The 27,874-nt window shown below is 33.6% G+C and overlaps 1 protein-coding gene across 11 annotated transcripts in view; it reads left to right on the forward strand.

The window, feature by feature from the left end:
- Positions 1 to 27,874, forward strand: part of LOC129750836 (uncharacterized) — a 134,234-nt gene that overhangs the window by 68,296 nt on the left and 38,064 nt on the right. For 8 of the 11 annotated variants that reach the window (XM_055745929.1, XM_055745923.1, XM_055745926.1 and 5 more), the window contains 4 exons: positions 3,383 to 3,526; positions 18,459 to 18,620; positions 18,925 to 19,101; positions 25,645 to 26,159. In XM_055745929.1, coding sequence (XP_055601904.1) covers positions 3,383 to 3,526; positions 18,459 to 18,620; positions 18,925 to 19,101; positions 25,645 to 26,159 — 998 coding nt within the window. The remainder of the gene's footprint in view (positions 1 to 3,382; positions 3,527 to 18,458; positions 18,621 to 18,924; positions 19,102 to 25,644; positions 26,160 to 27,874) is intronic. The other 3 variants (XM_055745931.1, XM_055745932.1, XM_055745933.1) reach the window with 2 other exon arrangements.

A 27,874-nucleotide genomic window follows, 5' to 3' on the forward strand; every position in this document is an offset into this window, starting at 1 on the left:
ATATTATAGTACAACTATTAGAGAAATTATTTCACTGGGCCCCCTGACTTGTTATATTTTACGTTTTGATCCAAGTTTTTTCGTTTCAACTCTGGTTTGGCTAGATTCCTATTTTTTTCTAACCCGGGGGCCTCTTGGGGCGAAGAGCCTTGTTCAATTGCGATCCAGTTTCCTAAGAAGAACGTCATGATCAAGCGTGTCAAAGGCTTTTTTAAATGGAGAAACAATCCTTTTACAATTTTTTGTGTCTATATTTGTCCCTATTGCAATAAGCGTACTAGACCCAGCTTTAAAACCGAATTGCTGGCTATGTAAGATGTTGTTTTCATTGATAAAGTTATTGAGTCGACTTTCGAAGAGATTTTCGAAAATTTTGCTAAACACACTAAGTGTTGAAATTGGACGGTAATTATTTATATTCGTAACATCGCCTGCCTTAAAGACGGGTACCACTCAAGCGACTTTTAGACTATCGGGATAGACCCCAGATACCAAAATCATTTCTTAGCAGTTAGATTTTAATAAGCTGCAGGGAATGCTATCAAGACCACAGCTTTTTTTTTGTTTTTCAGTGATCGTATACAGGGTTTTCAATAAGTTTGAATACAAATTAAAATATTGGTAATTCAAAATCAACTGGACATTTTGTTTTTTTTTACTCAATGGAAAGGTAATTCAATAATGGTCAATTACACCTTTTGTATATGAAATTTTTTACCTTAAACCAATTATGAGCTTCAGCGGTTTCTCGAGTCTACCTTGCGCGGCACGCTCCTCTATTGTTGAAATTTCGTTCCTCATAAAATGCTGACGATTTTTATAGAGAGTGAAAATAGGTTTCCTGTTTTTGTTTATTCTCAACAGCATTTATGATATAACTAACCAATCCAAGAGAGCTATTTTTGAAGGACAAGGCACTTTTATTTTGAGCCAATATTTCCAAAAACCTGTATTATTCTGTGTAAAATGACCTATACAAATAAACACTACATGCAAAATTAGCCAAAAATTCCATTAATAACCAATGTAAACTAAATACAAAATTACACAAGCACATATTTAATGGTTTTCATCTATTTATGATGGGCAATTATTACATGCTCAATCACGTTGATTAGCTTTTTGATGAAAATCAGCTGGCACGTAGCTACTTTCTCGACATTTCACATATAAAACGAAAAAAATTGATTTTATATGAGGCTAGTTTAGGAATTCTGTACTTGATTATTCACGACAACATCAATGATCATGAGAATTTGACCAAAGGAGATAGAAAAGGTAAGCTGTAAACAATTTATTTTGGTCAAAAAAATTGGATTTTTTGCCTGTTTCAGTACCAGTGGTGTGAAAAGACTTATAAAAAACTAACACTTATAGAAAATTAATTCTTTGACACCAGAGTTTGTCTGATAATAGCACAAAACTACTCAAAAAAAAAGTTAGATGTATATGCTACGGCTTTACCATACCATTTGGTTAAAAGGTGTATTCGAACTTATTGAACACCATGTAGTCTGAAATGCTCCATTAACTGCAGCAGGATATGGTGCTAGGAACTTGTTCGGATCAAATCTAGAAACCACCTTTTGTAGCAGATTTTTACAATGCAGCTCAAAACTGAAAATTTTATTGTTAATATAAGGTACAATAGTTTTGAATATTTTAACTTACATTAGTAGTTCCAGGTGAAATACGATCCTGAACTATTTCCTTTATCTGCTCTTCGCAGTTTTAATCTTACATCAATTATCTAAAAATAAGCTGTTATTTTAACCAAATCAATATTTTAACAAATAATTTCTTACATTTTCCAATAGGTCTTAATTTTTACTTTATATTACCGTTGGGCTCTAAATTCAATATTTTTAGATGTTGTTCTGTAAACTGATAATCACGTCAGCGGGAACGAAACGCTTTTTTGTTGATCTTTAGTTTTGTTCTATACAAACGCATACTTCACGCCTATCGATTGACATATTTCCCTAGGGTCCCTAATTACAGCTAAACAAGTTATAAACTGTACTCAGCTCTAAAACAGTGGCGTCCACAGAACTGTTTTTATGAAAGATAAGTTGTCGAAAGATGGGTCAACTATAATATTATCTGCCAAATTGATTTGATTTGATAACCAAGAATGAAAGCAAGCCTTCGTGAAAAGTTTTTTAAAGTTTTAGAGAGTAATTATGGAATTGAAAAAAACCTTCAAATTACCATATAACGAACAACAACATATTCAACTGAAACATGCATATAAAAATAGAACAAAGGTGCTTGCAAAAGGTCTGGGAAGGCAACATTGGGACAAAAAAAAATCATGCTCCGAAAAATCAGATCAGATCACGAGTGGCTCGACGCCCGCCTTGCTAAGGCTGAGATAAATTCAATTTATCTCGTGTCACCTTTCTCCGGGAGGTTGTAGGTAAATTAACTTTGAAGTTTTGATTGCTCTGTACCTAAACGAAAAGGTGTGTTTCTAACCCCAGAGGCTACGGATGCAAGCCACGTGTGCCAGGAATATATCCGAAGGATATTTTTGGAAAATAATTGAATAAATTTACTTTAGGAATAGATGCTTGATAACCTATTAGTCCCCAAAAAGATCTCGTTTGATCGAAAATTTAAGAAAATCGTTTATTGTATTCAAATTAAATTCGATAACGACTTTTACAGCTGCAGACGTGTATTGACACAATCCTTAAATCGTCACACATGGATGGATTGGCTTTCTTCCAATTGGTTGTGTAACCTAAAAATAAAACATCAACAACCGAGAGAAAATGTCATATCTGGCTAAAAGACTCGTAAAAAATCGTCACCAAAGGTGTAAATCAAACATTTGGCGTACATCCAAATTCGAATAGCAGCAGCCCCCTGATCTTGTAATACCAGCAAATTCACCACCCAAAACTCATAAAAGAGCCCATAAAATCAGATTTCGCTCCATCAGCTGTGTTTTATGGCGTCAGCGTCCCGTGTTTTGTATCGAACGCACCGGTGTCGGTTCTTGAGTTTTTTTTTTATTTCGATACAAACCGTGAAGCTCTCAGCCGGAAAACTCCGGAAGAAAAACTGCAATGCTACTACCGGAGAAGAAATACGCCAACACATACATTTGCAAAAGGGCTCACTGAAAGGCGTCAAAACCAACCGGAAACACTTTACAGCATTTGATTGATTGGTTTTTCTCAGTACGTTGTATAATACGAGTATGGTTCAGCAACACCCGCCCAGAATGGGTGCACATTTCCGACTGCAATTCATATTTTAAGTTAACTTATTATTGTGCAGCTCTTTTTTGCTGTTACTGCTCCTTTCCGTTTCCCATCGTAGGACGTACAACATGTCTCAATACTGTTTTTTTCCTTCTTCTCTTTCCACACAGTTAAGGGCATGTACGTCGGGGCGCCGTGCGAGTTTACGTGTCATGCCAAGCTGCATCACGTGTACTGCGACCCGTCATCGAACACGTGCAGCTGCGAGAAGGATTACGTAGTTCTGATTGGAGTACTAAAAGGATGTGCCAAGCGTAAGTATTACTCCTACCAGTCGTTGTTGGTCGTTTGATAAATCACCCTGCTGGGAAAAACTGGCACCACGATTATTAAGGGGTACCATCCTACCAACAGACGAATGTTTGATTATCGATAACCTGGGATCGAAGCGATATGATTTACCACATTTCCCAGTATTCTCTTATATCGTGTTTTTAGCTAATAGTTTAAGCCTAGTATACTAACTGATGAATGATACCTAATCAACTCCAAAACATTTCTTGGCATTTCTAAGCTCCCATGAAAAATTTGGGTTCTCTAGGTCTACAGGGTCCGGCAACTCAAGAGCACATTGAAACTTACAGATAATTTGATCAAAACTTAACTTTTTTTTTTTTAATTTTACAAATTTTGCTTCAAAACAAATAACTTTTTTCGAAATCCATGGTACAATTCGAGTTTTTTTTAGCTTGATTATTAGACTTGTTCACTTTTCGGCTTTTTTCGCTGATAACAATGCAACTTACAGGGCTTGATCCTCATTCATTTTCAAGTACTCTGGCCGAATTTGAGCACATTTGAGTAAGTTTCCAGCGTGCGCTAGAAGTTTTATTGAAAAAAGTCCATTTTTCTGGAAAATTTTCGTAGATGTGTTCTAGCAAGCTGTTGTTAATATAAAATGATAATTTTATAGTGCTCGGTGATTGGTATGACAAGCATTCGTATGGACCTGTTTTAGATAATTGACTAAATCAAACCGAAAAAAATTAAAAATTCATAAACTACCAACTTTTACAGAAAATTTACTTACAAGTTGAGAGCTTAAAATCAGTAGTAAATAGAAAAAAAATATTTTCGATACAAACTTTTCATAAAAAGATAGCCTTATTTAAAACCTTTAATTTGATGTATAACACTTAAATATCGCAACAGTACAAGCAAAGATATTCAAACATTCACATCACATTCTTTGAATCATAATGTTGTCTCCATTCAAGTTTTAGCATCATGCAACCTGCAAAACGTGGCATCAAGAGGACTTGCTTACAACTTGATCAAAGCGCGCGCTTTTTTTAACTCCTGGCCCCGTCATGGGGTACTTGATTGAATAAAATATCCTTTCTTGTGCACGAGTTGGTGTGGAGCAAACTTGAATGAAAAATATTTTATCAAATCAAATTTGTTGCATAGATATTTGAATGACTTTGATAGCACTCTTGCGATCATTAAGTGTTATACATCAAATTAAAGGTTATAAATAAGGCTATCTTTTTATGAAAAGTTTATATCGAAAATATTTTTTTTCTATTTACTTCTGATTTTAAGCTCTCAACTTGTAAGTAAATTTTCTGTAAAAGTTGGTAGTTTATGAATTTTTAAATTTTTTCGGTTTGATTTAGTCAATTATCTAAAACAGGTCCATACGAATGCTTGTCATACCAATCACCGAGCACTATAAAATTATCATTTTATATTAACAACAGCTTGCTAGAACACATCTACGGAAATTTTCCAGAAAAATGGACTTTTTTCAATAAAACTCCTAGCGCACGCTGGAAACTTACTCAAATGAGCTCAAATTTTGCCAGAGTACTTGAAAATGAATGTGGCGTTGTGATCAGCGAAAAAAGCCGAAAAGTGAACTAGTCTATTGATTATACACACTCTCTGCAGAAACTCGAGGCACATATCGTACGAAGCCCGCAGAGCTTCTTTCATTTTATCCCAGGCTTCAGCTACATGGCGCTCCAGAGCTTCCAAACTGTCATGTTTTGTAGAGTAGATTTCAGACTTCAATATACTCTAGAGTAGGTACATCCAAGTCCATTGGGTTAAGGCCAGACAAACTCACCGACCACTCCGAACTCGTTTAGAAACCCTTAAAAGTTCTCTGCGATCAAAATTTGGGTTTTTCTTCGTTTTGTGAGGCGGTGCGGAGTCTTGTCGAAAAACCACCCGCTGAACCCAAAATACGGACATGTCGACGGCTCGATGAACATGAAATTTCGTAGAACTCGTTTCCAAAACGTAAATTAGTTGATCTTCACCTCTTCAGCGTGTTTGGTTGATCTTCACTATGAAAGTGCGTCCATTACAAGGTATTCTGGCTCAGACCTTGAACGATGCAGGTTTTTCTAGAATGGTCGCCTCAGTACGTCGGTCGGTATAGCTTCATGATCTTTCTGGCAACCAAAACTTGTTGTTCTGCATTTTCCCGAAGTGCTGTACGGTGTAGAGTTTATCGGTTGAAAACGCGATATTTTCTAACTTTCTTGCGCCTCAGATGTGACTTCGTTTTTTTACCCGTTCTTGTTTTTATCACACTTTAAGGTCTTGAAACCTTACGATCTTGTAAGGTTTGGTCTGAAATTCATCTTTCAAGATCCGACGGGGACCTCGATCCGGTATATTCAAATCTTTCGTCAATTTAGTTTTACTAAGTCGAAAAATTTCCTCAAATCGTTCTTGATGATCATCAGAATAGTAGGTGTTGCCCCTGTAGCTTGACATCATATTAATTTTTAGAACTTCCGATATAAAGATGTCTTCCAAGTTCAATGTGAAAGAAAGAAGAAATGCTCACACATCTAGAATGTCAATAATTTCAAAAACACTTTTCATCTTCTTGGTGTGGTAAAGTCGTTGCACAAATGCACATAAAATATTATAAAGAGTCATTGTATATTATCATTATACGAACTTTTTCTGGTAATTAAGAGTCTATTTTCATTAAGAATAATTTTGTATCTACCTTTATACACCACAAGTACAGAGTTTTTGGACAACAATAAATGACTTCCAGTTCACCAAATTTGACGCATATGGCTTAATTCGTATGATCTTTGATGTTGTCGAGAAAAGCCAAAACAACCAAAAAATAGCTGCTTGCCCGCTGATTTCGATCAAAAAGCTCATCAAAATGATGAAAGATAAGATTATTTCCCAAAAAAAAATTAAGAAAATACTTTCCAGTTCTCCAATTTTGACTACCTTGGATTTACTCGTTATATCATACATTTAGCCGATTTGCATGCGATTTTTTTTTGTTGTGTTCATCTTCACGCGAAGAATAACACAACGGAGAGATAATTTCGAAAATGTTTTTGTGGAATTTGAAAATTAATTTTTAGTTTTTATTCGTATCAAATAAAAGTCATGGCACCCAATTTCCATTTTTTTTTTTTCACTCGAATCACCCAGAGTAGGAAGGCGCCAAAAGCAATCAAGGCTTACTAATGTTCATCCATCTATCTTTAGGAAGTTTTGGCGCCCATTTTCATTGCTAGTGTACTTTTCACGTGGTACCAGTAAAATGGATACATACTTGGATATGATTGTCCCTATGGGGTGCTGCAACTAGCCGGTAAGAAGCATATTTACGAAATTTGTTTTTTGTTGCATCAGAATCAATTTATTTTCTTAGACGATTGTTCTTGCATCGTAATTTTTTTTTTGAAATGTCATATTCTTTTAGCAACTCAAGCAATATGGATGTAAAATTTTCGATAGACTCAAAACGTAAGGGGAGAATGAGGATACTTGATCCCTGGGGATACTTGACTCCTTAGCTATATCTCAAAACTGGAATGTATTACAAAGATCAAATGTTCTAGAAAAATGTGCCAAAATGAGCAAAATAACAATGCTTGTAGTTTAAAAATTTTTAACAAAATAATTGTTTGAGTAATTGAACTTTGTTTGAAAAATTTCACAAAATGTAACTTGAAGATCTTTTTTCATCACTTTAAAATGTTCCTTACATGGGAAAATTATGAAAAAAATACTTGTTCCAATGTATCAATCGTTCGAGCGTAAAATGAACTTCATAATGCCATATTTTCAAAGCAATGGAAAACTCTCAACTTTTTTCAGAAAAAGTTTTCTAAAATGTTGATCCCCTAGAGTTGGGTACAATTGATCCCCCTTCCAAACGGCATATTCTTCTTCTGAATTGATCGTTGTGATTGCTGATTACAAAATTACTAATATTTATCAAAGAATTGTCTGAAGAAAAGAGCAAAAATAATTTATTTTCTCTTAATTATAAAAAATAGCGCCTTTAAGTATGCAATGTTTATAGCGTTGAGACAAAGTTATAGAATTTTCTTCTTATGTCTGCTATAATTTGTGAAATGAGAACAAACATGACCAAAATAGTCAAATAATTTTCTATCTTGGGGTTTTGTTGGTTTTTTTTTACAAATATTAGGGCTTCCTGAATAAAAGATCAAGTCCCCTCCAATAGGGGATCAAGTCTCCCCTAATGCTTCTAGCTCATCAACGAGTTCAAGTATCGTTCTAATTTTTAGAGCATAGAAACTTGAAGTTACAAGCTGTCAGAAAATGTCAAAGACGGCGAGTTTCTAATTTTTTCCAAAAAGATATGGTGAAAATAAGAAAGGGGGATCAAGTATCCCCACTCTCCCCTACTATTACCAAATCATTTTTGATGAGTTTTGATAACACCAATAGAAAGTCATAGAACTGATAAAAAAATCACCTTTATTTATTTTTGGTTTTCCAAAGTTTAGCTATATAGGACTTTACCTTGATATTAGATCAAACTTTCAGTTTCAAAAGTCAGGAAAAAGGATCGTTATCAAAAATATCATCAAACTTGAAAGAATATAAAAATTTAACATTTAAGTAAAAAGCATGCCACCTAAAATTTCGAAACATTTAAGTATAGAGAAAAATCTGAACCAATACACAAAAAAACAAAAAAAGTTTCGTACCAGATATCAGATTAAAAAAAAACAATCTATCAAGCACAAGTGAGTTTAAGAATAAAAACTCTTGAACTCGATCAAAAAAAATAAAATCAAGATCAAAGAAAATCAGCTTTTAAATTTACGTTCAAATATAACTGAAAATCCAGATTCATAAAGCCAAATTCAAAATGTTGATATAGATTAACAATAAAATTCAGAATAAAAAAATTAACTGTTTGGATTACAGTTTCTTATCTTACGATCATAAACTAAAATTTTAAATAATTTATGATTGTTCTGAATTTTTATTCCAAATACTCAAAATAGATTTGCCTTCATTCAAAGTTTAAAATGCTAAGAGAAAAGTAATCCAAAAACATGGCAGTTTAAATTCTTTTTTTTTTAATTTCCTAATTAAAAGTGCAATTTGCCAATCCCTAACTTTTTTTTTAAATTTTATTAACGACACTTTACCGTCCTTATGGCATTCGTGTCAACTTCCCTAACTGAAAATTAAAAAAAGATAACGATGACACAAATTTTAAAGACATTTTCAAACATTATATTGATTAGAAAAGTGTTGCTGTAAAATGAGATGAATAGTGACTTTTCCTGAATCGTTGAATATTTGTCAAATTCAGCTCTTTAAATTCACAATAAGATTCAATAAGTATATTTAGTACAAAGTCCGAAAAAAACAACATTTGAAATAATGAAAAAAGTTAAAAATTAAGATTATTTCCATTATTCTCTAAATGTTCTGGTTTTGTCCAATTAATTTTTTAATTTTTCTGTTCTGACGATCATGCTTAAAGAAAACTTCAATATATTAAAATACATAGGTAAACACAAATCGAAAAAAAAAACTCAGTTTATGACGACTCCAGCAAAAAAGATTCATTTTCTGTTCAAATCAATCTTCAGCAATTGAAAAATACTTGATCAGATAGGAGTTTTTGAATAGGAATAATGGCTAAACTGAATTGAAACTTGATATTTTAAGCGTTCTTAAGTTACAGGAAGAAAATAAGTTCGCTAACCAAAAGTTAGCGTAACGTATTAGAATATTGAACTATAATTCTTTAATTCGTATTTGAATATTGAACTATATATAACTATAATAGTTTTAAATATATACAGAAACTCATAAATCATAATCAACTTTATTATGATATTGGTTGCGTCTTAGGAAGTGTAGGATTAGTTGCAAAAGACTGAAAGCAGTTTTTCAGAAAACAACTGGCACCCCTGTTGAAAATCGCGTCAGTTCATTTAATTTTCGTTCATTTAGTAATCAGCACCATCTAGTGGCTATATGCCGAGTAATATTCGAACGTATTTAAATTCAAATTCTTACACATGTGTTCGGCTCATTTTTCTTCTGGGCCAGAACTCTGTTCTCTGTGTTATTAACTCAATTCAGATCATTTTTGCTCTCATTTAGCTTGCTAGACTACTGTCTTTTCAGCTTATTTTTAAGTTAAATTTTAAATGCTTCTTGTATGTCTTCAGACCCAATTTTACCTTGGCACGATCAGAATTATTAAGCAAACAGTAGCGACACCATGTTCTCCATAGTAAAGTTCAGAGTAGTTATTTAGGAAGTTTTTGAGAACAGCCATACATTTTGTCCTAACTACAAAACGTCAAATATTTACCTGGCATCGTGAATGGACGATTCTCAGAGGAAGTTCCACTTTTTTGGCCACAAAGAAGGAAGTCTTCTTACTAGCGTAAGCATGCATGATTTTGCGGTCCAAAGTTTTGTCCACTGAACCTGATTTCCGCCCAGGTGTTTGTCCATGAAGCTAATTTTCTCTCTATACACTTACTTCAATTTCGCCAACTGTTTTGCTTGATAGGTTCTTTAGATATTCACCCATGTATTTATCATTTTGTGTCTTGCTCAACTAGATTCAAATACAAATTGAAAAATAAGTTATGGAAGCGCTACCGATTTTGGGTGATGATTTTGCATTCGTGAAAGTGGTGTATCCGGAATCGACCGGGTGGTTCTTTCGGACATAGGACAAAAAACTCGCGACGACTAACACAAAAAAACTGAACACCTTATTAACTTCGACTTAGTTAATTTCGGACGGAGCTCGAGGTATAAGTGCGATCGTGGTGTGGTACTTAGCACAACTGATCTCCCCCAGTAAACTCTGACGATACTTAGGGTTAATGAGGTGAATATCTTAAAGAACAGAGAGCGATCGGTCTTGAATAGTATCGATCGAGAACCTGAGCTATTGTTTTGTGATCGGAGCTTTTATGCTGGACAGTACCTCAGTTCGGGTTGCCGGTTCTTCCTTGAACAAGTGGGATGCAGCTAAAATATCACACAACTTTTGACAGATCTTAAGAATAAAGATGTTGAGAATAAATGTCAAGAATTTTTACAGCTGTAACACGTTTTGAAAATTTTACAATGCAAAAAAAGGAACATTCGCTTCTAAAAACATTTTCTTCTAGTGGACATTTATCCGTTTTTTACACTCTCGAGATGATCAATTTCGTTTCTTTCGATAAGAAATGGTTTGATAGGCATTGTAACGCAACATTCAATAACCGTTTTTCTCTATAACAACAAAGAATCAAGCTTTAAGTCCATAGCACATAAGACTACCTTAGTTTCTGCGAAATGAGTCTGTGAAACATTGCCGCTGAAGAAGCTTTTGGCAAACTTCATCGTTTATTGAGTGAGATTAAATTCAGGAACAAACGCATTGAATTAAGTTAAATAATTAAGGTGGCACCTGCATGGACCAAAATGAAGCGATTGGTCCCTCACATGACCCAGTTGCAGCTCATGGATGATCGACCAACAAACCAGCTCAATTGTTAGCGAACCGTTTCAGAAAAGGGTGGAGGCACCAATTACAATTGTTCGTGTTTTTTTTTCTTTAAAAGGCATCTTTTCAAAATTTATTCATTAAAACAACACAAGTTTATCAAAATTTACTATGAAATTTAAGTAGAATCGAAAAATTCAGGGACGTTTGTAATCTTGAAGCCTCAGAACATGTCATTTCACACCCTGCAGTCATCAATGGTGTCCAAACATGGTCCAAACGGTGCCATTGGGAATTTTATGCAACCGGATTGTCGTCACCGTGACCCAGAAGTGGCAGTCAGAGAATGGTAATCTTGTGTAGGTACGCGAAATCCCGGTGCCGTGCGATGAAAGCAAATGTCGAAATCGACGGATTTTGGTGTCGGAAAATAAGAGCGAAAAAAAAGCAGGAAGAAAGGTCCACCTCTCACTCTGTCTGCCCGTATATGTGATCTGAAAATCACCGCAAAACCGATTTGGGAAAGGTTTTATTTGGCACTATTAGTAAATATGACATTCGCTGCGGATCGTTTGCGTCCACCCGGCGAAACCTGCCAAAGGCCATATCTTGTGCAGCACGCGGTTCTGTGCCCCTGAAACGAAATGCTATCATTTAGTGAAAACTGCAACTTGGATTCCAGCCAAACAGATGGTAATGAAGTCGCATTCAATGTGGAGTTGATGGAAAAATAGATGTCGCAATGAAAAAAAAATGAAACTAGGTACTTGCAAGCTGAACTTTGCTTGTGATAGCATTATTTATGCAACACAAGTGTTGAGCGCGGTGCACTTTAGTTGAAATGAGCTTGGTAAAAATTAAAATTTTGTCATATTAATAGAATCACAATTTTATGGAATAAAATTTTAAAATCTGACTAGGTTATTATAAATCACAAATGATTTTTGTTTATTTAAAGATACTTTGAATTTCAATCTAAACAACCGGGTGTAAAAATCATGTTTTGTTTTTTCGACTTAAAATCTTAAAGAAGAAGCTTGATTAAATGTAATTTTTCAACAAAAAACCTGAAAATCATTCAATATTCAGGAGAGCAAGGATCATTTATTTATCTGTAGGATGACTTGAGCCCTCAGTTATGTATATCCCTATCAAATGGGTCGATTCGCACACTGACTAACCTCACTTTTTTGGCACTCCACGTACCTGTTTTGATTTCTTCAGTTACAATTCTACATGCTGACATCAAGCAAACATTTAGTTCTTTATTTTATATTCACTCACACATTTTTGCCAATACGATTCAGCTCATTTTGAAGTAACTCTATTTTGAGAAAAAAAATGATTTGTTAAGAGATTAGATGATCTTAGTATAAAATAATAAAATATCTATCATTTTGTTTGTTGGCTAAAAACAAACGTTAATAACTCAATTACCGTCAACTGGGGCAACATGCAACAATTTTCAACTTCAACTTTAACTTCTAAAAAACTTATGTTCACAGTTAATCATACCCCTTATGCATCAAAAGTTTTAAGGATGATGGGACATCAAATTGGCGTAGCTAGAAAAATTATTGGTTTCATTAGTTATTTTTAATTTTCTTAAAACATGCGATTTCCACCCTTCTTAGAAAATGGGGTAACTTGCAACAAACTTTGTTTTTAATGAAAAAATTTATGCACACGTATGAAAATTTATAGTTATCATATATTTGGAATGCATTAAAGACCATTACGCATGAAAACTCTAATTGCAGTAATTTTTTGGTCTGTAAAAACTTATTCTCACATTTTCTTAAACTAAGGATGCTGCATACATTTAGGGGTCAAATAATACTACGAAAAATTTTACAAGCTAAAATCATAAAAATAAATGTTTGGATGTTTACAAACGCGTGATGCAAAACATTCATATTCCAGCACATGGAAACGAGATTTACAAGGTGTTTCTTTGATTTGAATTTTGTTGCATTTTACCCCAGACACCTAACTGAATTATAATAATATTTAGGGTGAGTGCTCCTACCTTGGACCTAGAGCCTACTTTAGTCTTAAAATGCCGAAAATTGTAAATCATTCATTTCGTCGACATCAACTAAAGATATTCCTATGCACACAATGAACTCTTATTCTTTCTGAATCCTACCATATCGTTTTTTGCAGTTAAAAGTCTTTCTGATAAAATTTTTATCGTTTTTAAAAATGTATGTTCTCATCAGTGGTAAATCAGACAGCTCAATTAGTGGAGCACGTGTTAAGAAACTAGAGTGAATAAGGAAAAATAACAATTTTTCAACTTTCAAAACCAAACTTTATAGCAAAATTACCTTTACTGTGAAAAATATGAACCATACAACCTATTTTTCCTAAAATTCATGAAAATCAATGGAAAACTCGGAAGATTTGCAAAGGTTCCAAATATAGGAAACTTTCGGCTTTCATGTTAAATTTTAAGACCTGACATCGTCAAAACTTTGTTTCAATACCAACAAATCAACACATGTGTGATTTTTTAATTGGGGCACAATTCAGAACAAATATTGAATATTTCTAACATTTTTTCCAGCTTTACGCAAATTAACTTCATGTAAGTAAACACAAACAAGTTTCAGCTATTATTCTGCTGATAGAGCTGACGGGGAATGAAAGTGTTTGTAATATTCATAACAGAAATTTTAGATGTTTTAAATGTTCAAAAGCTATAATACTTTTTCATGATAATTATGGATTGAAGATTGCATTTTTAATGAATTTGTTTATTTATTTTCGCAAAATTATACCTTTATAGGAATTTAAGATATAGATCCAATAAAAGGTACCAGTTCAGTACCAAAATAGGAACAGTAAGATCAAGGTTAGAAATTTTGATCATCCATATCTTTGCAAATCTTTCAATAACTGCGACACCTATGTTGAAAATTTTCATTAAAACTTGCAAACAACATCATGAACTATAAATAAATTTCCTGAAAGATATAAACTTTCCTTCAATTTATGAGAAAAACAAGATTATTTAAAAACAACCGCCTAAAGTGTCCAAAGTAGGGCAACTAACCCTATTTAAAAAAAATGAGTGATTTTTCAAAAAATATTTTAACACCAACAGTTTTGGTATAGCATGAGGAAACCAGGTTTGTAGGTAATATTATCAAGCCAATCCGTCTTACTGAGTAATGTTTTTTACGGCATCGAAAAATGTTAAAACTGTACATTTATAGCTCAATTTTTCAATTTTTTTTATAAAAATAAAAAAAAAACTTTAAAAACTAGCTGAAGATGCAAGAAATTATGTAATCATTAAAAAATCATTAAAAAATAACTTTATTACAATACATTAAATTGAAAATTGATTCAGTATAGTGTTAAATAAATGTTGCATCCAACCCCGCTGTTGCGTGATGCCCCGTTTGACGGTACGTCAAATCTGAGGCTGAACCTCCTAGAAGTGAAATAAATGGATTTGAATAGTTTAACCCTCCAAACTATCCAACGAATTTTTTGGATCTCGGAAACTTCACATTTTAAAATAATACAGTTTTTAAGCCTTTTCTTCCAGTACGTTTGCCCGAGAACTTTTCTAAATTTTTATTTTTATTTTTTTTGTTCCGGAATAATATCGTCGTATGTGCATGAGTTTACAGCTTCCGGTCGAAATTATACAAGAAGTTTCCGTAAATTCAAATCCGCACATTCGAAGACTGAAGAAAGATTCATATTGGGACATATGATAGGATTTAGTAGAGGCACTGCCACAGAATGTTCAATGGAAAGGAGATCTATCCAGAAGAAAAATGAATGAAAACGATGAAGACACGGGAAGGAAAAAATGTTGAATCATTTCAATAATCAAACTTAAAAAAAAACGAAAAAAAAGGAACACACACATATAGGATCTCAGTGAAACTTCATGTTTCTTTGATGAGATCTAAATTCTACTTAAGACTAAACGTACATTTTTCAAGGATATAATGGCTAATGGATATAATGCTAACACCACCAACCCACAGAAAGAGTACTATGTTTGCCGTGACCAAGACTTGATCTCATGACCTCTGGTTTAGGAGACTTGAACGCTATCCTCTAGGCCACGGTTGGTGGCTTCCTTTTTGAAACCATTAGTTTGATTGGAGTGCATTTATTTGGGAGGGTGCCGTGCGCCAAGCGATTAAGCACCTATGAAATCATTAGAAATTTTAAACTTTCTGTTCATTCCAGTTGAGATTACTGTTAAGAAACCAAAACTGTACTACAGTTTTTTTTTTTAAAGAAATGGGACAGTGACGAATGCGTGGTTTTCCAAATCCACTCGCTTGATCGAAATACTTTTTATGAAAGAAATGCAGGTAATCTCATGATAATGATGATGAAAAAATTTGAAAAAAAAATTTCATTCGTTTTTTTTTTTAAAGAAAAATTTCTATTTTATTCTAAGTATCTCCCATCGGCCAGCGCACACTTTTTTCAGTCATGATATTGATCTCTTTTTCCAACTTTTACTTCGTCTTATCTGTATTCTAGGTGGTTACATCCTCCTCCTTCAATTTCTGCTACTTTTACTGCTACGTATTCAAACGCTGGAATTTGTTTGAAATACAGTTTTTCATAAGTTTTGTCGTCCATCAGAAGTTATCTGTCTCATAGCCTTGGTAACGGCTGTACAGCTTACAAGCTCTGGAAATAGTAAAAATTTGTTGTTTATGGTTAGGTTTACATGACTTATAACGAGGCAACACTTTCAGCTTATCAAAGATAAAATTTGTCGGACATTTCAGCGATCTACACTTAGTTTTTTGCTTATTCAAAATAAAGAATTCTGATATGAGTCTTTAATTTCCTGATGACCCTTAACCGTAGAAGTCGATTATGTGCTTCACTGCAATGCTTCATTTGAACTTTGTGGACATTTTTGACTGTGTAAAAAAAGTATGCAATTTTCACCACTCACACACGGCAATTCTTTGAAAAATCAACTGTTTTGTCAGCTATCAATTTGATAATAATGGTTTTTAAAGGAAACTGTGTATTTTTTTCTTTTTCTTTTGCAAATAAATTTGGTAAATATCTAAAAACACGTGAATTTTAAATTTTGAAAGAAAAAGTCCGTCGGTGAATAAGTTTCACAGGCAAAAAAATGCTGTCGAAATTTTGAATGCCCGATTACTAGTAAATGAGCCATTACTAAAAGAAAGTGTCCCATTTCTAAAAGAACTAAGCTTTAAATTTAGTTCACAAAATGGGGCTTGAGGTTTCTTTCCATCCTCAAACAGAGTTTTGTGTTCCATTTCTTGGCAGTGAAGCTATACAAAAAAATTCACTGGACTACTTTTTTCGTTTCGTAAAATTTTATAAACAGGACCTGCGACCTGTCAGCACAGAAGGGAATAACGTCATCGCGAATCAACTCATATACGGATTCTCTATTATAGACCCTAAAATCTAAAAACAAAGGACCAAATGGATTAAAATTGATAAAATATTATTTAACTTATTTTCAATAGGTCAATCGTTGAAAAACTCTTCTTATTAGCACAGGTTTCTTAAATGTTCACAAAAAAAAATATTTCAAACGTCTTGTGTATTTAGTTTAGCATGATATTATTGATACTTATTCAATATCAGTGCATTTCGTTTGATAAACAAATCTTATAAGAATGATGACTACGTGAGCTCATTTCATGACTCATACATTTGTGCGACTGTCAAATCAGTGTAAAATTTTTCGACGTTCTACACGCTAACCGCTTTTCAGTCAACCTTTGTACGGATATCTGCGACTGCAAAAAACATTGCACGAAATCCAATTTTCAATGTAAGAGATAAAATCAATTTTGAATTTGAATTGCGATTTTAGAGCACATGTATCCATGGTTTACTCTTGGGCCAAATTCATACAGGAAATGGACCAACGATATTAGATCCAATTCAGTGGAAAACTGGCAAACCCACTCGTGTTCCATTAACTGTCAAACGGGTTGGAACTGAGTCCAATTGGGTCCAAATCTCATCAGTTTTGGACCAATTCTTATGCAAATTCTTAAATAAAAGTTGAATTAAAACGAGTAGAATGGACTACAGATGCAGCTGCTTTGGTTGGAATTTGGGTCTTAACCAACTGGTGGTAGAAATTTGGACACAGTTGTAGCACATTTTGAAAACTTTACCATGCAAAAACATTTTCAAGATCTTCAATTTAGTTCGGCCCTCAGTTTTTTTTACAACACGTGTTGTATTTTCGCATGCTGTGATGCAAAATAGTTCGATTTTTATCACAGTGCTGTAAAAAAATACAACGTCCAAAGATCTTAAAACATTTTTGCATGCTAAAATTTTCAAAACGTGCTACAAGCACTGATCACGCTGACATGACACTTAGAACAAAAAATTTCAGCCTAAATTTTTTTTTCTTTTTTTTTTTGTCAGATTTTGTAGGTTTGAGCGCTGATGTGGTCTAGTGGATAGGCTGGCGCGAGACTGGTAACCCAGGCGTTCTGGGTTCGATTCTCGGTATCGGCATGAAAACATTTTGGGTTCGAATCCCATAAGTTGCCGACAGGTAAGATGGGATTAAATAATAATAAATATATTTCAGAGGGAATGCATCTGGGGTAAATTTGAAGAGACTATTACAAGCGGAGTGGATTGCCAACCATTGTAGGTCTCTGAAGGTTGGATGCCTTCTCTCGACGAACCATCGGCCGTGGAAGCCTGAGAAGCAATTCGAAGGCCAAGCCACACAGACACAGACTGGACCTTGCTACCGATGGGGGAACCATACATACATACATACATACAATATTTTTTTTTTGTAGGTTCGCAATACCGACGGCAGGTGGCGAACCTGAACAATTTGACAAAAAATGCCCTGTAGGAAAAATGTACCTGTTTAGCCTGATTTTATCGTAGAAATTGCCTGTTTTTTGTTAAATTTGGGTGGAGTTTCCTAACTGGGATAGCATTTCTTCAAATCGATCGATGAGCACTCTGGAATCGATATTGCGTACTGTTGGAAAAATTATTCAGAAAACTAAATCGAGTGTCCAGTTAGTATCGTCAGTGCTACAAGTGTCAAAATTCCAACCACTTTTTCCCAACACGAGTGAACTTGCTCTAAGTAGAAGCTCCAAAGCAAAAACAGAACAGCAACTTTCGAAAAACGAGGATTTTGAGCTTTTGCTAAATTGGAAATCGGAATTGCTGAATAAGAAAAAAAACTGGAATGATCGTTTTCACCATCGTTTGCACATAAATAGGCATTTTCGAAACAGTATCAGAGTCGAATACAAATTATCGTGGAAGTTTGATAAAAGGGGCTGAAATGATGTCTTTTGAATGGCAAAGTGTAAAATTTACCACTGAACATCTGTAAAATACTGTTTATATATTCATAATTTCGACAATCCTGAGAATCTTTTCAATGTTGTTAATTCTTGCAATATTTTTCTGGTTTTTCATTACAGCCAAAAAATTGGGAGATCAATGTTTCTACGATCAAACCTGTATCTACAACGATGAGCATTCGCTATGTATGCAAATGGGCCACAATGCCATCTGCCAGTGCGTGCCCGGTTTTCACTCCGTTAGTTATTCGAAGCCAACGAAACGAATTTTTTGCACACAGGGTGAGTTCATTCTTAATTATTCATTCATTTTCCTTCTTCCTTCTTCCTTCTTCCTTCTTCCTTCTTCCTTCTTCCTTCTTCCTTCTTTCTTCTTCCTTCTTCCTTCTTCCTTCTTCCTTCTTCCTTCTTCCTTCTTCCTTCTTCCTTCTTCCTTCTTCCTTCTTCCTTCTTCCTTCTTCCTTCTTCCTTCTTCCTTCTCCCTTCTTTCTTCTCCCTTCTTTCTTATTATTTCTTCCTACCTCTTGTTTATTTCTTCTCAATGATAATAAATCAAATCCTGCCTCATCTTCCCACCCCTTTGCAGATATGGCTGCAATCACAGCAGATCTTCCGACGCTTTTCGGTGTCACCAGTGGCATCGCGGTGCTCGCCGGGCTCATTTGCATGGTGCTGCATTTATTTAGCAAAACGAAATACCCTCGACCTCGACATTTCGGCGATGCCAACCTGGCACCGCCAATTTTGTACAACAGTGATACAGGTAAGGATGACTGTTTTCTGTCGGCTTCCAGGTCCATTTTTTTTCGGTGGTTGTACAATTCCAGATGTGTCGTCGTGTTTTCGGTTTTTGTTTTTTCTTTTAATTCCGTTCTGCTACCCCCATTTCCGTTTGTCGTCCCGTTTCTCGGGGCCGACACTTAACATTGAAAATAATCATATCATCCGGAAAAGAAGCTTTTGAATGTCGTATCTGAGATTGGACTGGTGGGACAAAGTTGAACCGACGATAAACAATCTGCATTTGTTTTCATTCGAATGTCATTTGTGCCAGGTTTGTGACCCGAATGAATGAATGGATGAATCAGTAGAGTCAGTCCTCTTTTTTTGTAAAAGATACAAACAGATACACGTTCAAATGGAAATACATCATAAAAGACACTTCACTATTTATTTGTCACATTATTGAAACTAAAAAATAATTACATCTTAGAAGAATCACTAATAAAATGACAAAGTAAAAAACACGCAGTGAAGAAATTGCTCGTAAATATGTAACAAACTCAAAAATTTAATAAGTTTTAAAATTATATGTTTTTCAGACAGATTTTTCATTAAAACTTTGCAAGATTTTGAAACCTGGTGCAAAATAACGAATAAAAAATCCGAAGTTAAAGAATGCTTCTTTTGTAATTCAATGCATAGAATAAAATAATTTTAAAAAAAATAAAGAATATAAATACTCTGAACTAAAAAGAACAAATTCCGAATCAAATTTTGATGAGCTACTGGAATTATTCAAGATAAGCAATCTTGATTCAGAACTTAAGCCAAAATCTCGAAATCTTACCGCAAGTCAATAACTTAATGACAGTTTTTCAAAAAATTAAGTCCCAAATTCCAAAAAATTAGACTAAGCTTGCCGAATCGCTCCGATTCGGCAAGCTCGAATTCTTGCACTTTATTTGTAAAATATAAACAAAATTAAATTGAGTCATTAAAATTATGCATTTTGCGTCTAAATTTTTTGAGTACATTTTATCAAAAATAATTTGCTTAAAAGCTTAAAATATTATTTAAAATTGGCTGATATATTTCGATTAACAAAAGTCAAGTGTTATTCTGCATAATTTTTATTTTATAATTTTGATATTGATGGATATTGGATAAAATATTCCGGAATTGTACGGCCCGGATATTTGGAGAAAAATATCTGGAAACCTTGAGCTAGAATAATTCCGAATTTTGTGGTTCCAAATTTGCTTGTAAACATTAAAATTCGATGTCTGTGATAAAAATTCGGATTTTGTCTCTTGTTACTGAACTTCAGTTTGGATCATCCTTGGGGAAAAAATCCTGATTCAAATTTCAGATTTGCAGTTAAAACTTTTATGTTCAAAACTCATATTTTCGGAGTATGAAAAGAAAATAATTGAAATTACAAACCATTTCTTAGATTTGAAATTTTTACTTTTGATTCTTATGTAGAATTGTAACTAAATAAAATTTCATAACGGTGATCCAGAATTGAGAAATCTGAAACAGTTTTATCAACAGCAAAGGAAGAATTCACATTGAAAGGTAACAATTAAAAATTCAAATGAGAGATTTTTGTAGAGAATTCTTATCCAAATTTCGAATATTGGCTCATAAAAAGTAAGAACTGTCATCAAGAATTTCAATTAAAAAACGTTTTCAAATTTGTAATTCATAGATCGAACTCAAGTTCAAGTAGGGTGATTTGCCAATCGTTGCACAGCTAAGCACATGATTTTGGTGTTTATGCTGTATTTTAGTCATTTCAACCAAATTCACTCGATTATTTTTGTCGATGCACTCATACAGGATTGGTCAACAAGATCCAAAAGTTCAAGTGTTTGAAAAAAGAGACATAAAAATTTAAAAAATCATTTAAAACAGCTTGTCTGTGCCCAATAGTTGCACAGGCAAATTTTGTGTCGTTCATAATGTTGTCCGATTTTTTCCAATGGTTGCACATTTTAAAAATCAGTCACAATCAGGTCGAATAGGCTGATATTTGTTACGGAAGCTTATTATAAGAGCTTCTAGTTCAAATTCAATCTAGATTTTAGACGGCCCCTTATAAGGGGGGGGGGGGGGGAAGTGGGGGAGGTCTTCCATATAAACCGTCCAATGCACTTTCCAATTCCAATTCGGCCTAAAAAACACAAAGCCGTCGGTTTGAGTGTCTGGAATAGCATTTATCACACGTGAAGTTTGTTCAGAAACTTAAATCCACCTCTTAATTTACCCGAAGTCATTTGAGTGGAGTGTTATTTAACCTAATTTGCCCGGTGTTGAGCCTTTTTCTTTATATGTCCTACCAACATAAAATTTTATGTCTAAAATCCCATAGAATAAGCTGAAAGGTATTTAATGCTTCATTTTTAAGTGGCTATTAACAGGTGAAAAGATTACAGAACGTGATCTATTTTGCCCCCTTTTACCCCTATGAAGAAGATGCGATTTTATAAAACAAATGTTTTAGGACTCATTTGGAAGTCGATCGATTTTTACATAATGAATCTCAATTTAAAACTTGAAAATGGAAACAATTATGCCCAAAGTTTCAGATCGTTCGATTGATTTATGCTCATGATATACAATTTTGTATGAAATTTTTTTTTTGAAAAATTTATTGATTTAAATATCTTTTACATATAAGTTGTTTTATTTGTATTTAATGTAACCTCTGTAGCATTTCATCAATCTTCAGGAAACAATCTCATCACAAAGAAATGCTTCCCAAGAGTTTTCCGGCTGAAAAACTGTTTTGGATCAAATTATGTTTCACAAAGCTATGACTGTTTATTTTTCTGGATGATAAGGGCCAAATAAAGCTTCACATAGCACATAGCAACTCGACGGCAGATTACAATTCCTGAGAAAAGTAAGTAATATTTCGGGTCTTCCAACCTTCGACTTCTAGTTTTTGGGATTAAGGGTCGAAGTTTTCCTCCTGTACAATATTCTGACAATATTACCAACAATATCAAGGGGATCGCTGTTGACATGGAATAAAATTCTTTTAGATTTGTCGTCACAAAATTAGAGATTCAGATTTTTTCAGAACAGCTTTTAGATTCTTTGCATAAAATGTTGAGTAAATGGTCGGGGTAAAATCTATGCAGTCTTACATCGCAGAGATTCGTTCTCTTTATAATTAGTTTAGTTTTAGGATAGTGTTTAGTTTTAAGTTTAAAATATTTTTGCCATTACAGGATGTTCTCCTATATTAAATACTCAATTGTGCTAAGCAAATTTAATTCTTATAAATAAATTTTTAATATCTAGTTAACTATAGGGCTCTGAACAGTTCATTATTGAGCTGAACACCTAATTTAATGTAATAATGTAATATAAATGTAATGATGAATTGATACATATAAAGACATATTAAAAAAAATGGTCGGGATAAAAGATTTCGAAATAAATCTGATAAAAAAGTAGTCTCTCAAAGCCAATGCAGTTGAGTTGACTTTGACACTTTTCAGACAATGCAAATTGCCCGACTTTCGTACATACATAAGTTTTTTCAACGAGTTTAATAATTTCAAAACTTCATTTTTAAGATTGGACTACATAAACTTATGGATAAATTGAGTGTCTTTGAATTATTGAATTAATTATTGGAAATCAACATCGAGTGCAAAAAAATGTGAATATTCTGAGTGGAAAATATTTTTTAAAGCACAAAATTTACTAAAATTTCTAGTTAAACGTAAATATCCACTTATTCAGAAAAAAAAACTTGTCATATCAATTGACAATCCGAGTTGCTTTAGTTACATGTATTAAATGAACGTGTTCAATTTTGTATGACAATTTGTATGCAAGAAGAACTTTTCGCATATACAAGAAATTCAAATAAGTTTGAAATGAATTTTGTTTTAAATTATTGATTTTGCCTATTCTTAAGATTAATTTTTTGCCAGCATGAGAAAAAGCTAAGTATTTTATGAAAAAAGTTATAACCATTTCGAAATAAAAAATCGTAATCCAATGAAAAGTATTGTAAAATTGTAGGATTTGCTTTCTGAAGCTTTTAATAATTTCATGACATGTTTTTGCGAAAGTTTCAAATCATCACACTTATTGGCTATGCAAAGCAGTATAATGCGATTCTTATTTTCATCCGGTTAACCAGCTTTCAGCTTTCAGCTTTAGCTGTCAAAACACTAAAGTTAAAAAATATTCACCTATTTTGAATTTTTTGTATAACAACGGATATCATTTCTGGGGTACAAGTTAGGTTTAGTTTTTGTTCACATGCAATGTATTGCAAGAACCAAGAAATATTTAAAAAAAATACAAAATTATGTTTTTTGAACTTTCTGTAAATCTCTGATGGTTTTTGAATGAAAATTTGGGTTTTTCCGTACAAGCCTCCTTACTAATTCAAAACACGTTGTTATAATTCAGTACTCAATCAATCGCTTCCAAAATTTTTATAGCTATTTTTAGCTGTAAAAACAACCTAACAAAGTTATTGGAGGTATATGAATTTATAAATTTGAAATTTCCAAATAAATTTTGCAGCGGAATTATGTACAACAATGGGGCAAGAGGAGATTGAGCGGCCCAATTGTTGCACGATCCTACATATTTTCTGGTTAAGTATGGATCATAATTTTTTTTTCAAAATCATGGTGTTAAAATTGTTCAACAAACGTTTCGTATAGAAAACTGATACGAAAAATGTTTTGTTCTGACGTAAAACCTTATTTGCCGTAGAAGGAATGTTAAGGTTTTTGTTAACAATTAGCACAAAAACCGCGCGAAAAAAACAAGAAAAAGTAAAACTGTCGTAAGATACACACTTACCAGCAGAAAATATCACAAAAGCCTCATTTCATCAGAAAACATTCCGAATTACATGATTCAGTATTATTTTTGAGGAAAAGTTAAAAAACAGCTGAAATATTGACAATTTAAGTCATGCTGTGCAACAATGGGTTAGGGGACAACGATTGGCAAATCACCCTACTCAGATTCGGATTCAAAAGTTTTATAATCAAGATTGAAATATCAATGTGAAAATTTCTTTAAGGATTCAAATTACAGGCGATCTAAGTTTCATAATTTTAATTCTGGTTTCAAAATAAAAAAAAATATATTCAATCAGAGTCAGCTTGGAACACAAACCGGAAGAAATCACAAATATAAAATGATGATTATTGTGTGGCCTAAGAACATGTATTTTATTTTCAAGGAAAACTTCAACTGAAAACAAATTCAACTGTTAAACATTATTCATATTGAAGATTCTTCCTAAACAAATTATTTGATATAAAATAAATCTGATTTGAACCGAAAACTTAATCTCTTACTTAATTATTAAATATTTTAAAAAATACCACTACCTCTTATGGCCATTCTTGTGGTTAAAATGACAAGCTTACTATGTCATTGTTTTAGTAAATATAACAAGTTTATAATAAAAATTAAATATTCAAATTACTTATTTATTTTTAAAAACTTCTTGAAAATAACAATTGGCAACTCCTAAAACTCATTTTTAAAATCTAGAAATTAAGACAAATATCTTACTATGAATATAAAACAACTCAAACCTGAATTATTATATAGAACCTTCAATTTTTGTACTACTCTTCATCGCAAAATTTTTGTCACGAAACAATTTGTCGCTCAGAATTTTAGTTTTTTTTTACCTTCAGAAATCACCAAAGGGAGACCAAAAAAAATTGGAAAAATCTAAATTTCATTTTAATTGCCAATTACTTGAAAATGTCGAAAAGCCGGTCGATTTTCGGAAAATCGAATCTCAGAAAGCCGATTTTTGGCCAATTTTTTTTTCGAGAGAACACCAGATCTCGATGTTTCAAGCATTTCTTGATCATTTGGCTTCAAAATAAAAATTTCGATTTTTCCGATTTCCTTTGGTCCCCCCTTGATGATTTTTCAGGTTAAAAAACGAAATTTTGAGCGCTTTGGGACACCCCTAATTCAAGTCCGATTGAATTTTGTGGCTCAATCTACAAAATGTATATGGTCGGTTTACAAAAATCGATTATAAAGTTTTTTCCATAAATCTTTTGCCATTCTTCTTTTCATACACCGAAGAATGTAGTATGATATTTTTCCAAGATTTATTGTGCTTTGGAGGAGTCAGATTTAGAATGTCTAAAAAGCATATTTGGTTGTAAAACTTGCAAGAAGTAAAAGTGTGTGCTCTGGTCATTTAAAAGCTTCTTTTCTTGTAAAAATGTAACAAAATAAAAACACCATCACATGAAAAAAATGAAATAAAAAAGATTTTATTTCCTCGTTTGTTTGCGCATGTTAGTTTATAGATAAATCAAAACACTTTTCAATAATCAATTAAAAACAAAGTAACATAATTCCTAGATTCTAATACGGTATGTACGCTTATCTCTTTCTATTCTGTCTCTGTCCCTTGGATCTACGCGCAACACCTTATATTAAATAACAATTAAAAAAAACAACTATTGTCATTTAACTAAATAACAAATCGCACACATCACCAACAACAAACACGTGCAACCGTTCGTAAATCGCAAATCACAACCGCGGTCACTCACAGGGATCCCATTGACAATACAGTCGGCAAGGCCGTCATCGCGTTCCAGTCAACGATCTAGCGGCTCCATCGGTTCCTATGGCAATCGACGGCCGTCAAGTGCCCCCTTACATGGTTCCAAAGGTGTCTTGGTGTCAACCTCGCGTACAGGTGCGGCTAGATCTGCCGCCATATTGCTTGTATCATGTCACATATCTGCAATTAGAAATAGTAGATCCACATCCACTGACAGCCCGCAGCATCTGTGCGACCATCTGAGCGACGACAATATGACCAAATATCTCGAGCGGCAGCTGGAGCACCAGAAACAGCTGCTCTATCTCGACATTCCGTCGCTCAGAAAACACAACAAACTGTTGTCCAAATTTTGCAAAACCTCCAAAAACGGCTCCAGTAATGACGATTCCAGTTACGACGAAGAACAAGACGACACTGGATTCTTTCATTACAGCTATGAGAACGATAGCGTTGAGCTGGGAGCACTGCCGACGCCCGCTAGTGAGGTGGCGAATGTCGCGGTAAAAATGATATAACATACACACTTCTCACTCTCACTCTCTGTCTGTCTGTCTGTCTCTGTGTGTCCCTCTCTATCTTCGTGTATTTGTGCCTCTGATTCCTTCCACTAACGTTTCCTGTATCCCGAATCGATTTAGAGACCTCAATTTCCTCAATCACTTTGAAATTTGATATTTCAACGACAATTTATTCTTTTTTTATAAACCTCTGAACTCCTGAACTTTGACAGTAATTCTGATTTTACTACTATCAAGGAAAATATACCTATGTTTGAGAAAAACCATTCTTGATTGATATAAAGACAGTTTTAAAACAAGAAGGTCGAATCTACTATTACGAACGTTAATAAATGTTTATATTTATGCTAATCCTGAGTATACATATACACCCAAAGAAAAGGTTGCAAAATTTCAATGCCGCTCGGCGCTAACTGTATGCCAAAATTGCGCTCAAAAATGCATTAATCGAAAGGTGATATGATTGGAACAGCTCCCAAAACAAAATAATGTATAACCACTACAATCAAGTGAAACATGAAACTTTGTAATTTTTAATTTATTAACTTAAACGTAGCCTTGAAGTCCGCAGATCTTGGAAATGTTTTTGCATGGTAAAATTTTCAATATGTGCTACAAGTGTCAAAATTTCAACCACTTTTTCCCAAAACGAATGAACTTGCTCTAAGAGCAATGATGTTAATGATAGACTTCGCTAAAGCCTTTGACCGTGTTTCGCATGCTATATTTATCAACAAGTTGATTTCCAAATATAATTTTTCGAGGCCAGCAGTTGAATTGGTCCAGTCATACTTGCAAGGCCGCTTACAAACCGTTTTATTTAATGATTGCTATTCTGAGTTTGCTCCCATCAAATCAGGTGTTCCTCAAGGATCAATTTTAGGACCTCTGTTTTTTCCCTCTTTATAAACGATCTACCTTCTGCGTTGCAGCACTGCTCTATACACCTTTTCGCTGATGATGTACAGATATATCTTTGTGAAAAGCGAACTACAAACTTGAATGCCTTCTTTGGTAAAATAAACCATGATCTCACTAAACTAACTGAATGGTCTAACTCAAATCTCTTACCAATCAATCCCTCTAAAACAAAAGCTATGTTCTTTGGAAAACAACAATCATTCTCTAGCTATCCACAACTTACTTTAAATGATGACGTTATTCAATTTGTAGATTACGCCGAAAAGCTTGATATTATTTTCAATCGTGATCTCGCTTGGAATCGACATGTGAACGCTCAATGCGGCAAAATTTATGGTGCTGTTAAAAGACTAAACCTAACAACCAGACATCTAGATGTTAATACCAAACTAAAATTATTACTAAAGCTTATGTTTTTCCTTTGTTTATTTATAGTGATTTTATCTACTTGAACGCTTCAGAATGACCTTTAAGTAAACTACGAGTAGCCCTTAATTCCTGTGTAAGATATACCTTCAATTTATCACGGTTTTCTCGAGTTTCCCATCTACAGAAACTTCTCATTGGCTGTTCTTTTGATAACTTTTACAAGTATCGATCATGCATGATAATGCATAAAATTCTCAGCTCAGGAAAGCCAGTTTACCTAAAAACATTGCTCTCTTCTCTAAGAAATTCACGCACTCAAAATATTTCAATTCCTCCGCATAATTCTGCTTATTACGGTAAATCATTCTTCGTTCGAGATATTGTTAATTGGAACAATCTTCCCACAA

The sequence above is a fragment of the Uranotaenia lowii genome, chromosome 3 (assembly GCF_029784155.1).
Source record: "Uranotaenia lowii strain MFRU-FL chromosome 3, ASM2978415v1, whole genome shotgun sequence".
Classification (NCBI taxonomy): domain Eukaryota; kingdom Metazoa; phylum Arthropoda; class Insecta; order Diptera; family Culicidae; genus Uranotaenia; species Uranotaenia lowii.